General features: G+C 48.0%; 1 protein-coding gene across 1 annotated transcript in view; it reads right to left on the minus strand.

Annotated features, from left to right (window-relative positions):
* Positions 1–3,710: 3,710 nt before the first annotated feature.
* Positions 3,711–14,194, minus strand: part of TMEM254 (transmembrane protein 254) — a 161,419-nt gene continuing 150,935 nt past the window's right edge. The window contains exon 4 of the mRNA XM_069611032.1: positions 3,711–4,076. Within this exon, the coding sequence (XP_069467133.1) occupies positions 3,950–4,076 (127 nt within the window). The 3' untranslated portion in view covers positions 3,711–3,949. The remainder of the gene's footprint in view (positions 4,077–14,194) is intronic.

A 14,194-nucleotide genomic window follows, 5' to 3' on the forward strand; every position in this document is an offset into this window, starting at 1 on the left:
CTCCAGGGCCATTCCCGTCCCCGTCAGTTTGCCTCCCGAGGCGCACATAATTCCTCCTCTGCTCGGGGAGCGAATAACCAATTTTTACCTCAGCAAAATGCGGGTTGGAGAGGACATGGAGGAAGAGGTACCAGGAGGTCCAGAGGAGCATCAGTTACTTTCTCAAGTTTTTTCCCACAGAGATCTAGGGGGCAGACTGGCCAGGTTCCTCCCACAGTAGGAGTCCCTCACATCAGACCCCTAGGTGTTACAGACAGTCCAAGGTTATCGCATAGAGTTTTATTCCCCTCCTTGCCAGTTATCAGCTCCCCATCCATTGGTTTTGGACGAGGTAAAACAGTCTAATAGATGTGGAGGTCAAGGACCTCATCTACAAGGGAGCAGCAGTCCCAGCCTCTTACATGGCCTCTCAGTTTCTGAGTACCATTTTTCTAGTTCCGAAACCAGATCAGGGGTTTCGCCCAGTGATAAACCTAAAGGCCCTCAATTCCTTTTTAGTATACCACCACTTCAAGATGGATGGAATCCATCTTCTCAGGGACACCCTTCTTCTGGCAGACTGGATGGTCAAGTTGGATCTCAAGGATGCTTACCTAGTGGTTCCTGTGTTCCCTCCACACCAAGAGTTTCTCCAGTTTCAGGGGGGAGGGGGGGGGGGGGGAGTCGGGTTTGGCAATTTGCCTCCCTCCCGTTCGGCCTGTCTTCAGCCCCATGGTGCTTCACCAAGTTGATGAAGCCCGTGATGGCTCTTCTCAGGTCCAAGGGGATCCGAATCATTATATATCTCGACGACATGCTCCTGTTAGCCCAGAACTCTTAGAATCTGCGCTCTCATCTGGAATTTAAGGTGACTCTTCTTCAGAGCCTGGAGTTTGTGTTAAATGTCAAAAGGTCCATATTGAAGCCTACACAATGTATCCAGTTTCTGGGCTTCGATATAGATTCAAAGCATTGCATCCTTCTCCTCCCAAACAGCAGGTTAACCAAGATAAGGAAAGAGATTCGGGTTATCCTCAAGAAGGACAAAATTTCTCTCCGATTGTTGGCCAGAATCGTAGGGATGTTGTCAGCATCCATCCAAGCTATTTTCCCAGACCCCTCCACTACAGAGCGTTGCAACGTCTGAAAGCTTGACATCTACGCAAATGTCTTTCTTACTCTCAGATGGTGGTGTTGTCTCCAGAAGCCAGTTTGGAGATCCTTTGGTGGCTCAGGCACATGGATGCCTGGAATGGAAAAGCAATTTTTGGTCCCTCTCCGGATGTAGTTCTGGAGTCCGATGCCAGCAGAGCGGGTTGGGGAGCCAGGCTGGGTCAGGTTTCCACAGGGGAAAAATGGTCCGAGAGGGAGAAAGAGCTCCATATCAACTGTCTGGAATTGTTAGCGGGGTCCTTTGCAGTCCGAAGTTTCCTCAAGGATCAGGGCAATTGTGTCCTCCTCCGAATGGACAATGTCTCGGTAATGAGATATGTCAAACATTTGGGAGGGACCAGGTAAAAGGTCCTAGCGGATCTGGCAAGGGAATTTTGGCATTTTTGCCTCGACCGCAATATTGTGTTAAAGGCAGAATACCTTCCGGGATCAGCAATGAGGTGGCGGATTGGAACTCCAGACACCTTCAGGACAGAAGCGACTGGATGTTAGACAGAGGTCTCTTTGCCAAGGTCCGTTTGCAGTGGATCTGTTTGCCTAAAGGCTAAACTGTCAGGTGCCCAGGTTCTTCAGTTGGAGACCAGATCCTGGTGCTCTAGCTACTGATGCGTTCCTACAGGATTGGTCAGGTCAGAGATTGTACGCCTTCCCTCCTTTTGCAATGCTAGCCAGGGTATTGGTTCAGGTTTGCAGAAAAGAAGTCACGCTAGTGATACTAACCTCCTTTTGGCCTTCCCAAATTTGGTTCCCAGCTCTCCTAGAGTTGTCAGTAGACATTCCTTGTCTGCTTCCCCTTCATCCACAGTTGCTAACGAGCCCGGGAGGTTTTCCTCACGAGCTGGTCCTTCAGGGGCACCTCTCCCTTATGGCTTGGAAGATTTCAGCTCTTCCTGGTGCTTCCGAGGACTTTCGCAGGACTCTGTGTCAGTCATCAGGGACTTTTGGGCCCCCTCTACCAAGTTGGGATACTCTTCAGCTTGGAACCGCTGGGTTAGCTGGTGTGTGGTTAGGCACCTCGATCCCATTTCTGCCCCTCCTGTAGAGGTGGTTAATTTTCTGGTGGATTTATTTAAAGAAGGCAAAGCTTATAGATCCATTAATGGCTTCCGGTCTGCTATTTCAGCGGGACACCTTTAGGTAAAAGGGGAACCTGTAGGTAGACATTTTTTAAGCAAAGAGCCCTTAAATCTATTCGTATTAAGGTCCCTCCAAAGCCTAAGTATTCGGTCCTTTGGGATGTTAATATGGTATTAGATCTCTTCCGAGCCTGGCCCCCTAATGAGGATCTGTCTTTTCAACAGCTATTTTCCAAGCTAACAATGTTGTTGTGCCTGGAGTCTATTAAGACAGTGTCTGATATCAGAGCTTTAGATGTGGACAATAGAATGTTTACTCCTCAAGGGGTTACCTTTTTTGTTTCACAGAGAACTAACTGTATGACTTCTTCAATATCCTATCCAGCCTTCCCAGAAGACAGTAAATTGTGCGTTATCGCATGTTTGAAATGTTTTGAGTTAAAAACAGAGTCTGCGACCTCCAAATACCTCTCAGCTGCTGATTTCCTATAGGAAGCCCCATAAACCAGTATACTCTTCCACTTTGGCCAGATGTATTAGGTGGGTCATGCAGGAGGCAGGGGTTGACACTTCCTCTTTTGGTCCCCATTCGATTAGGGGTGCTATGGCCTCAAAAGCAGCTTTCTTGGGCAGCAGCCTAGAACAGATTCTTAAAGCAGCTGATTAGTCAAGAGAGTCAACTTTCAAAACGTTTCATCATAAACGCATTGCTCACGTAGCTGTTGATGTTCTGCAAGGGCTTTGAACTTGCATAATAGGAGCCTCCTGTCTTGCCATAGAATACCTAATCCCCCACACTAGCGTGAGATGGGGGTTTAGATTCTATTAAAGACAAGGAGGCGAATATTATATCACCCACCCACCCTTACCTGTTGTTTTGGTTATTTCAGATTACGGGTGAGAGATCCTGGATGAAAGGAGATCGGTTGAAGTTCGGTTTGCGGGAGAGTTCAAGTTTCACCTGTTTTCATTGGGATCATCACTCCCCGTGCTACGCGGATGACTTCTACAGTGAACGTCCAAGGAAGAACAGCATCAGAAAGAGGAGTTGGTGTTAGAGAAAGGGACATTTATGGATTTGGCTCTATGCCCATTGGTTGCACTGAGGGCATGACCTGTCCTCCATTTTGGAATGGGATGTTTCATATTGCATTATTGGAACTGTGATGAGTTCTTTGTTCAAAAGTGTTTATACAAAGGTGTTTTCTTCTTTGCTGCTGTGATGCCAGAGTAAAGATTGTTATGCATAATATTCGCCTCCTTGCCTTTAATAGAATCTAAACCCCCATCTCATGCTAGTGTGGGGGATTAGGTATTGTTTTGACCAAACACCCTAAATTTGCTTACCGTTTTATTTAATGCTTTCGTGTTTAAAAATGCCTGGCTTCATAAACGACACCGTTTTTCCAAGCAAAACAAATGTGGAATTCGCCAAACACGTGGGTGTTTATTGTTTGGCAACAAAAAGGTGCTGTTGACGTGTTTGAATAGGAGCATGTACGTTTATTTACGAGTGTACACTATTTAATATAAACTGTGTTTGGTAGATCCCAATGAGTGCGTTGGTGCATGTCGTTTGCACTCTCTGGCTGGGTCATCCAGAGATCAGGAATATTCGACTCCAAAGGGAGGCGTGAATGTTTACGGGCGGAGCTGGGTTTTCCATCCTGTTGTCCAGTAAGAGCCTTAATTGGCAACCAAGATGCTTCACCAGTTCTGAATTAACTCTTCTTCTTTTGCTGCTGCCCCGGCTTGAACGCCAATAAGAGAGAGACGGAGGCAATACCAAACAGGAAGCTCTGCACTATCCAAAGGCTGCGAGCCCGTGTGTCCGTGATGCCCTTTACACTGTAGGGAAATAAAAAGAAAACAGCAAGTCAACCATGGATCAGACCCATTCAAAAAATCCAACCGCCTATTAGTTTGTATTCGTCAGAAAACTGCTGCAATGGCGGTCTGTGCGTGCGTACTCAACGTTGCATCCTGACCAATCACCTTCTCGCTACGTTGCAACTTGACCAATCACCTGACCTGCTCTCTCGACGGGAGCTCTGAATGAATGAATAGCAGCAATTCTACAGAGAGCGAACTCCATGCATTCCGTTGGAAGTCATTCATTTACAATAGGGTTGTGTTGGGAGCTTTGGGAAAAGAAACCTCCCTCCATTTCGGCCAACTATTGTGCATGTCTACTTTCACTGGAGTGTTTTCCATATTATGGAACTGGTACAAAAAACGGACACAAAACATTACAGTAATATAATGACCGAAAAGCATTTGGGAGAAGATATGGATTAAATCCAAGGCAGGGAGGTAAAATGTATGATTTGTTTTCATTGCTACAAAAGTTACTATAATTTATACTTTCTCCATTTTTTTTATTGTAAACCAGGGTAAACATTGCAAATGTCTGTGAAACTGCGAAAGTGTTTCACAACTTGTAGTAAGTTTCGCATACTCATAGTATAGTACCTTTTCATCAAAAGCGTTTAAGCATTTGTTACATTAACAGCAATTTAAGCGTTAGGTCTTAAAACGAGTCAAACTCGCTATACAATTCATTGCGATTTTCAATGTATGTATTTATATCCCCACCGCTTTTCTGCAGTCATGTAAATTTATGGTTGGGAACCAATCTATAGACCGGACTTGGAAAAACAACCAGGATGAGGGCATTGTAAGATGGGCGTCGTTTGGTGGTACAACAGTGGAGGGGGAAGGGGCAGAGAGTTGGGTACCAAAATAGTGGTCTGGGATGCAGGATAATGGTGGTGGCATGGAGGAAGGCTATGCCTGTATACCCGGGGTGGGGCGTGGATTGTTACCCATTATTCGGAGTAGTTGGGCAGGAAGCTGGGATGTTCATGGGACACCTTCCACTCAGCTGGGGAGTGAGCCCCATCAAATGCACATGCGTATTCCTACAGAAGGCGATTGCCATACATGTGCTGACCTTCAATACAATCTTTGGCCTGTTAATAGAGACAGATTAGGATCTCTGAGTGTTAGGTGATGTTTTCAAGTGCCCTCTAAATCTTATGAACAGAGGGGGTTTAGTGGAGATCTTTCGGTTTTCTCGAACCCCCAAAGTATTCCCTAAATGTCATCATATTGCTACCCTGCCATCTGCGTCTCAATAGACTCACAACACTGTGCTTTGCTAGCTAGGATCAGATGTATCTATGGATTAAACCCAGTTGCTTTACATGTAATCCTCGGCATCCGTAGTGAATCTGTACTAGTCCCACTTTGAGGGTCCCACAGGTGGCCATAAGAGATACGGGGTGCTGTCACTAAAGCACAACAATAGCACTGCTGAGTAAGTGCCACAGAGATGTTTGAGAAAGGAGCACCGGTAGTTCTGTTGAGTTGCTGTGATGGGTGGTTAATGCACGCAGGGCTAAAACCCAAGTTGGGTCTGAGTAATGTGTGTTCTATTACTATCTGAATTGATGGGGATGGGTTATCTTTAAATGGAACAACAGGTTTTTGTTGCATGTATTTTATTGTGCACGTTAGTAAGTTTAATTATAGGAGCATGTCCATTACTAAATCAATGAAATCATGTTCAAGTATAAGGTAGTGCAATATTCTACTCATTTGCTTCCTTTATAAGGGTAGATCCTACCCAAGGGGCACCTACCAGCCCCACATATGTAATCCTGGTAGGCTGGCAGCTGGAGGCACATCTGGATACAGTCTGCCATAGAACTTCCAACTTTACGTCCCAGCTGCACCAGCACGCTATTCATTTACACTCAGGTGGCGTTCCATGTCCCTCTCGACTACCGACATGGTGGCAATATGCCCCCTCGTCCCCATGGACACAGAAAGCCAATTTTGTCATTAGTCCACAGAGGGGGGCGGTGGGGCTTACATAAAAATGAGGCAGTCGCCTAACGCCCCCTCAACCTGCCCAGAGCCACACCAGCAATGCAGGATTTGCTGCATCTCTCTGTATCCAAACTGGAAGACTGCGAATGCATGAGATCCTTCACGGACAGGAAAGCGTACTGCTTCCTGCATGGACTTCCCCAGCCAGATGGAGCGCTGTTTCATTCTCCTCCCGAGTCACATCTCCCAGAGAGGAATATTTAAAGCCAAAAGGCTTCAGACTACTTCTTAAAGATTTTGTCAGGGTGACTTCAGTCCCCCCAAAAAAGTGTTTCCATCCTATAATTTCACTGTCCGTTAAAGCTTCCCTTATTCAGCAACGTAATAAAAATTGATCCGGATCTCCCCGTTTTGCTTTCTGGTTCAGTCTTCACTCCAGAAGTCCCCTGTACACCCCAAAGCTATTCCCAACTTCCTCATCTCTTCCATGATGCTTTGCTTAACATACTTCTTACACCTCAGCGTTGCAGGCGAGTGGACTTGCCCCCACAGCCTCGCAGGCCTTGCCGGTAAATCTTAGTTGTGTCTTTTGCTGGGCCTCTGCCCCCTTGCCTCCCCAACCTACTCCGTTGCTGTTTGTTCCCTCTCCCTCCTCCCGTCTCCCTGCCCTGATTGGCCTCATGGTCGTGTGTTGTCTGCCTAGTGTTCCGGATTCTTCTGCCTGCACGCTTTTTCCACCTCAACGTTGCAGGCGAGTGGACTTGCCCCCAGAGCCTTGCGGGCCTTGCCAGTAAATCTTAGTTATGTCTTTTGCTAGGCCTCTGCCCCCTTGCCTCCCTGACCCCCTCTGTTGCTGTTTGTTCCCTCTACCTCCTCCCACCTCCCATCCCGCCCCCTGCCTAGATTGGCCTTGTGGCCGTGTGTTGTCTGCCTAGTGTTCCAGATTCACTGCCTGCACGCTTCTTCCACCTCAGCGTTGCAGCCAAGTGGACTTGCCCCCAGAGCCTCGCAGGCCTTGCCGGTAAATCTGTCTTTTGCTGGGTCTCTGCTCTCTTGCCTGCCTGACCCCTCTGTTGCGGTTTGTTCCCTCGCCATTCTCCCATCAAGCGCCCTCCCCATTGCCGTGATTGGCCTCTGGCTGCTCTTGACTGATCCTCCAAGGGCAGCCCTCTGCCCGGCAGCCCCTGCAGATCAATGCCCTAAGGCAAAAGGCGGCTCCTCCAGAGGTGGCTCCATAGTGTGTCTGCAGGTGCCAGCATGGGAAGCCAGCGGCCAACTGTCTACCAGCAGCCACTAAGTAAGGTACGAGTGGCCCGGGCTAGTAAGTGGAGCCTTCACTGTACCCTGGATACCATGCCACTTAGCAACCACTCAGACTTAGGTGTGTTTTTCTCCGGTATTTAAATTTGGATTGTGAGGTATGTAAAACTGCATTGTGAACCCTAGGCCTCTTTTTCCCCTTATACAAGATTCTCAGACGTAGGTGTGTTCTCTCCGGTATTTAAAATTGCATTAAAGTATTTAATACTGCATTGTGAAATCTAGGCCTTTTCCCCCTTATACAGGATTCTCAGACTTCTGTGTGTTTTTCTCCAGTATTTAAAAATTGTATTGTTAAGGTAGTGCCTTTCTGGGGTTGACTTCTTAGCAAAGCATTCATCTAGCAAACTTGCTACTTGTCAAATGGTCACTATTGTCTCGTCTCTCTGTCTCTTCTGCTTGCGTCCCTCCCTAGTGTTCTTCCCTCCCTCCCGTACCCCTCCTCTTCTCTCCTCTCCCCATCTACCATATGGTGCTCTGTCTCTCCTATCTTTTCTAACTGCTTCTCTATCGACTATCCTGCTTTCCTCACTAAATCTGGTGGGAATACGTTTAAAAAGGACATCCTGGTCTCCAACCCAGGCCTCCCTATCGCTGACACCTATACCAGTGCCGCCTCTAGGCAAACCCTCACTGACATCCTCTTTGTTGTTTCTTCGCCAGACCTATGGATTCTTCCTATGGTCTCTACTTTCTCCTTTCTCTTCTTCTCCCTTTAATGGTGGCACCCTGTGGGAGGCCCTCCTGGCCTCCTTCGAATCCTAAGGTCATCATAAATATGTACCTGAATGGTACCATCTTGGTCCAAGGCCCTCAGGCCAATCTTCTCTTCTTTGATAGACGCTTCCCGCGCCTCATCAATTTCCTTTCTTCTCCTGCTGTCCCCTCTCTTCCTTGCCTCTCCCTGCCCTCTCCTCCTTCCTCTTCTGCCCCTCCGCAGGGCGTATCTCTTGCAACCATCTCCAGTAGTCTCTCAAGGACGGCAACCTTGCCACTCTAAACTCTTGCTCAGCTGTCAAACACTCCTCTGACATCTGCCGCCTCCTAGAAGAACTTGACCTTGATGTCCTCGGTCTCACCGAGACATGGTTCACGGCCAGCTCTGTCACAAGCTTTGACACTCTCCTCCCTGATGGCTACAAGATCCTCTCGGTGCCCAGGTCCAACCGGGGGTGTAGCCCTGATCTTCCCCGAGTGGATTCCTGCCTCTGTCATTCCTACAAATAAATATATATCTCCCCCTCTCTCTCTCCCCCCCTCTCTCTCCCCCCTCCCCCTCCCCCCACCTGGTCAGATCTCCTCCTTCCTCTCTGAGTGGGCAGACCTCTCCTCTGCACTCCTGGCCTCAACCACTCAACACCTCCTTCTTGGAGACTTTAAGATCCAGCTAGATGCTTCCTGTCCTTCCTCTGGACTCTTTTGCGACCACTGTGACTCTCTCTCACTCTCTAGCCTCCCCTCTGGCTAGACTCACTATGCAGGGCACACACTTGATGTTCTGATCTTTACAGAACTTCCCTTCTCTGCCCCCATCACCACTACTCTCTCCTGGAGTGATCACTTTCTCCTTTCCTCTCAACTCACTCTCTCCACCCCTCGGGCCAATCCAACTCCAGCACTGCCACCTACCTTCTCAGTTATCCGACCCATAAAGCGTGTGGCAGTTGAGGGTTTCGCTGCCACTTTCTCACCCCCCCACTCTGTTTGGCTGACAAACCCTGACCCAGCCCTCTCCATGCTTCACTCTGCTATATCTGATGCTCTTGATGTTCTTGCCCCGGTCATGAGGATCCGCTTGAAGCCCAAAGCCAAGTGCAACTCCTGGTACAACTCAGACCTCGCCACCCTTAAAAGCAAGTGCAGGGCGGCGGAGAGAAAATGGCATGCTTCTGGTACATCCTCTGACAAACTGGCCTGCCGCCTGCTCCAAAGGCAATACCGGCTCTCTGTCCGCACCAAGAAGAGAGCCCACATCCAAGTCTGCGTCTCTGCAGCATCTAACAACTCAGCCAAATTCTTTAAAATCTGCAAGGAGCTGTCCAATCCTGCTGCAGTTTCCATCTCTCCTGTCCCCTCCCAGGCCCTCTGCACAGCCCTGGCTTCTCATTTCATCTCAAAAACTCAGGACATCCTGTCCTCTCTCTCTTCCTCTCCCCCCCTCTACTCCATGCTCTTCCTCTAACCCTTCTTCGGCCACCTTTCCTCCCTCCTTGTCTGCCTTTCCCCTATTCTCCTCTGACAAGGTTTCTAGTCCGATCTATGAAAGTCTCATCAAAACAGGTTCACCCCTGTTCCTCCAAAACCATCAAGGACCGCATTGACACCTTGGCCCCTTCTATGGCTGACTTCTGCAACTACTCCTTCGCCACGGGTGTCTTCCCCTCCCCCACTGAAGCACTCCCTTGTCACCCCCTTCTTAAGAAACACTCCGCCGAACCTTTCTGCCTGGCTAACTATCGGCCAATCTCCATCACTCCTTTCATGGGCAAACTCCTGGAAAAGCTGGCTATCTCCCAGCTTAATCTTCACACTGAATCTGTTGAAGACCAGACCATCAGTCTGGCTTTAGAGCTGCCAGAAGCACGGAAACTGCTCTCCTGAACATCCGTGAAGACCTGCTCTCCAACCTCGATTCCAACACTTTGACACAGTCAACCATGCCATCCTGCTCAACCATCACCATGATAACCTGGGTATCACCGATCAGGCCCTGGATTGGCTGGCCTCTTTCCTCTATGATCGACCCTCCCAGGTCCAACTTGGGTCCTACCTCTCCTCTATCTCTACCTGTGGTGTTTCCCAGGGATCTAACCTCTCTCCCTGGCTGATCAACCAATGCCTGGCACTTCTTGCCTTCCGCATTGCCACTCTCTGCCCCAACTTTCAGTGCTATGTGGACGGCACTCAGCTAATTTTCAGGCTCCCTTCCGCCACTTCTTCTCCTTCTCTCATCTCTGATGTCTGTCTGCTATCCAGGAGTGATGTGCCGCCAATCTCTGCTTAATACCAGCAAGACCGAGATTCTCCTCATCGGCACACCCACTCCCTCCTTTCCTGTCACTCTCTGGCCGGCCTCTCTTGCTCCTCTTCCTGCTCCCACTTGTGAGGCTAAAAACCTCAGGGTCATCTTCGACTCCACACTCTCCTTCTCTCTGCACATCTCTGATGTCTCTAAGAAGTTACACTACCAACTGCACCCCCTCAGATGTATTCTTCCTTTCCTCTCCTTCTCCAGAAGCTCACTGTCTCCAGAGCTCTGGTTCTTTCTAGGCTGAACTACTGCAACAGCCTCTTTCAAAATCTGCCTGCTTCTACTCTCCGCAACTCATCCGGAACAGGACTGCGAGACTTGTCCTTGGCCTCCAGCCCAGGGATTGTATCCCTCCAGGACTGAAATCTCTGCACTTGCTCCCAGTGGCTGTGAGGATTCAGTTAAAAACCCTCTGCATTGTCCACAAGGCCTTCTGGGGCCTAGGGCCTCAATACCTTCAACTCGCTCTTTCTAAATACCTTCCTTCTTGAGATCTTCGCTCATCTGCCTCCAACTCCCTCATGGCCAGTCACTTCTCCAAGCAACGAGTTGGTGGTAGATCACCTTCTTCGGCTGGGGACTCCTGCTGAAACAGCCTCCCTGAAACTTGAGGAGAACTATCTCCGGTTTCCATAAGCACCTCAAAACCTTCCTCTTTGCTTCTGCTTTCTCTCCTGCTCTCCCCTGCTAAGCTCCTGGCTGAAACTGAAACTGTTCTGGTCACCTGGCTACCCTCTGATCTAGGGGCCAGGTGCCCTCCCATGCCAGTTGCACGCACTCCTGCACTGCCTCCCTGGCAACCCCCGCCCCTGAAGACGGTTTTCTGCATCCCTACCGTCCCCTACCAGCACTTGACACCTGATGTCTGCACTTACCCTACACTTGCCATCAGCTGGTCGCATCCTTTACACTTTCTTTATTTATTCTATTTGTTTTACGTTCTATCCCATGTACTGCACGTCCCCCCTCCCCTTTGTACTTTTCGCCTTCCCCCTGCACTTGCGCGATCTCAATGTCACTAGGCCTAGTAAGATCGTTGTCGGTCTTCCCCTTGTTCCCCCTCCCTTGCCTCGCTGCGCCTTGAAACACTCGTGCTGCATTCCAACAGATCTTTCGTATGGTTTCTGCCGCCTCCCCACAGTGCACACTTTCTCACGGGTCATGTCTGCTGACCTTATACAGCTGGTGGTTCAGTTTGGAATGTGCCAATACAAGTCTTTTCTGACGAGAATTCGAACACAAATGACGAAATGATGGCAAGATAGGATATTGTGCCATGTCACTATATCAAAGGAAGAACAGATCGCGTTTAGAACGGCCTGAGTGACAGTTAAATAGTACCTTAAAAAGAAGCACCGTCATGAGTCATTCCATTTCACAAAGTAATGACCACTGATAGCTTGAGAACACTAATAGACTTGTTAAAAAAAACAAAATGTAAAATACCGTCAAACAGGACCCCGGGCACCCAACAGCAGCCATCTTACCCAATGATTTGGATGGAGCCCTGGATCCGGTTATCAAGTCACGACTGATCCGTGTGGGACGCTCTGTGAAAGAACAACAGGCAATGGCTGCTGTTGCTGCAATGGATCAGTAACTGCCCTTAATATGAAAAACATTTTTTACTCTGTCATTTTAGTTATTTCCTTAGAATTACACAGTTCTATTTTGTTCATGCCTTTCTTTCCTGTATCGTTCCACATTTTTTCTTTAAACCTTTCCTTCATTTAATCTTTCTTGGGTTCTCTTTTCGGTCTCTCTCCGTTCTCAGTCTCCCTCTGTACCAGTAATTGTTCCTTCTACATCGCCTTCCTGTTTTTTTGTTATTATATAAAGTCATAAACTTTAGTGGTTGTTATATGGGAAAGTTCCGATGGGTGATGCATTGGAAGATCTCAAAGTGAATTGAAAACTTTGCCAATCCTTCAATATAGACAAACCTTAATTCTGGTCATTAAATTGCCTGATCAGCAATAAAAGTACCCATTCTTTTTAGTTTGGGCAATAGGGTGGTGCTTTAATGCCACCTATAAGACAAAACAAATGCATTGGAGTACAGCTAGGGAGAGATGGCATATGCGGAGGAACACAATACATGTAGGTGGGGGGGTTGGTTATTTACCCACCCATTGACTGTCCATGACCATGCTAATCCCTATGGCCATTCTCACCCACTTTCTGCCCCTCCCTGCCCAGAACACACCCTCCTAGAATCTCTATAGAGCTAAAGTTCTAAATACTTAAAGTCAAACTTTGCACTCAAACTCACTCTAAGGGGTTTTCAAAGCAGTCTTCTGGGAGCCAAAGGTTTAATTGGTGCTGTAAATTCACTACTGGTGACCAGGTATGCCTGAAGCCACTTGATTTATAAGCAGGATGTGTCCCCTTCACAGAAGTCCTGTTAAAAACATGCATTAGCAAAGCCAACAGTTCTGGATTCTATGTCGAGACCGGAGGCTCCCATTATGCTTCTCTTTCTTTATTAAATTATTTAAAGAAAAAGCTCAGCAGCAAAAATATTTTCTTCAGTGTACAGAAAATATGGAACACAAAACACAAATAAGAAACATTATTATATGTCCTTTAAAGGCATGGTCTAGTAAAAAATGTTATTGTCCCTACGGGTCGGCCATGTTTTTTTAAGCCTAAGTGGCTCGATTTTAGAAAACTTTCCTATGGACCTTAACCGAGTTTACATCCATTAAACGCACGCGAAAACAAGCACCAGGGAGCCGCCATTTTCTGATAATCCTATCTTTTCCCCCCATCGCCCTGGCTGACCTGCTTTTGCGGCACTAGATCAATTCCCCCGCCCCTGAGCCTGTCATCAGCAGACTCGTACCGCCCATTTCCCAACGCCAAAGCACGTCTCGTGTCAACATTCCTGCGCTTCAGCTAATGACGTGTCGCCATGGAAATGGCAGGACGCCTCTTTGCTCAATAAGTATAAACAGACCGTTTCACAAGACACAGCAGCAGATTTTCCATTCCTCTCTCTGTGTTACTTTGAGTATTCTGTGACTCATTTCAGTGCTCTGGTCAACTACCTTCGCTGCTTGTAGCCCGTGTGAACACCTGTACCATCTCGGTAAATTATTTTACTCTGTTTACCACACAATGGCTACAATAATGCCCTACATGTGCGAGCCCGAGTATACCGAGGAGGAACTACTGGAAAGGGAAGTACGCGAAAACGATGGGGATTCGGACGGCAGTTGGCAGGACGAATCAACAGATGAAGAGCCTGGGCCTAGTCGAATGGACGGCGTCTCCACCTGGTGAACATGCAATCGGTGCAAGCTAATGCCAACTGAGGACGAGAACTGCTGCTGCCGAGAAAACTCGGGATGCCTGGCCTACATTTCGGAAGGCGAGCCACGACCGCAATGCATCACCGAGCTGCCAGACTTCAGGGCAGCCTGCCTCACACGGGCCGTGTTGAGAATAATGATGGTGCTTATGCACGAACTTCGCACAACTGTTCGTCCTCGTAATCCGATTAACAAGTAAGTATACTCTGCTTGTCATGCCACTCCTATTTCATGATCTTCTACTGTATCCAAAATTACATCTACATATCATTGTAACGCATGTAAGTCGTTCAATAGTGTGCATTGTCTAGATAGCATTTGTCCGTGCAGAATGCCATTAGTTACAAGAATTGTCATTGACAACAAACGTTTATTACACTTATCTTGGTCATTTAAAAACAGTTTGTTTCATTCCTTTTCACAGGTGGTACAGGCTGGTGGCCTATCGTTCCTTTACATGGTGGCTC

Source organism: Ambystoma mexicanum, chromosome 8, assembly GCF_040938575.1.
Source record: "Ambystoma mexicanum isolate Mex_15411 chromosome 8, UKY_AmexF1_1, whole genome shotgun sequence".
In the NCBI taxonomy this organism is placed as follows: Eukaryota; Metazoa; Chordata; class Amphibia; order Caudata; family Ambystomatidae; genus Ambystoma; species Ambystoma mexicanum.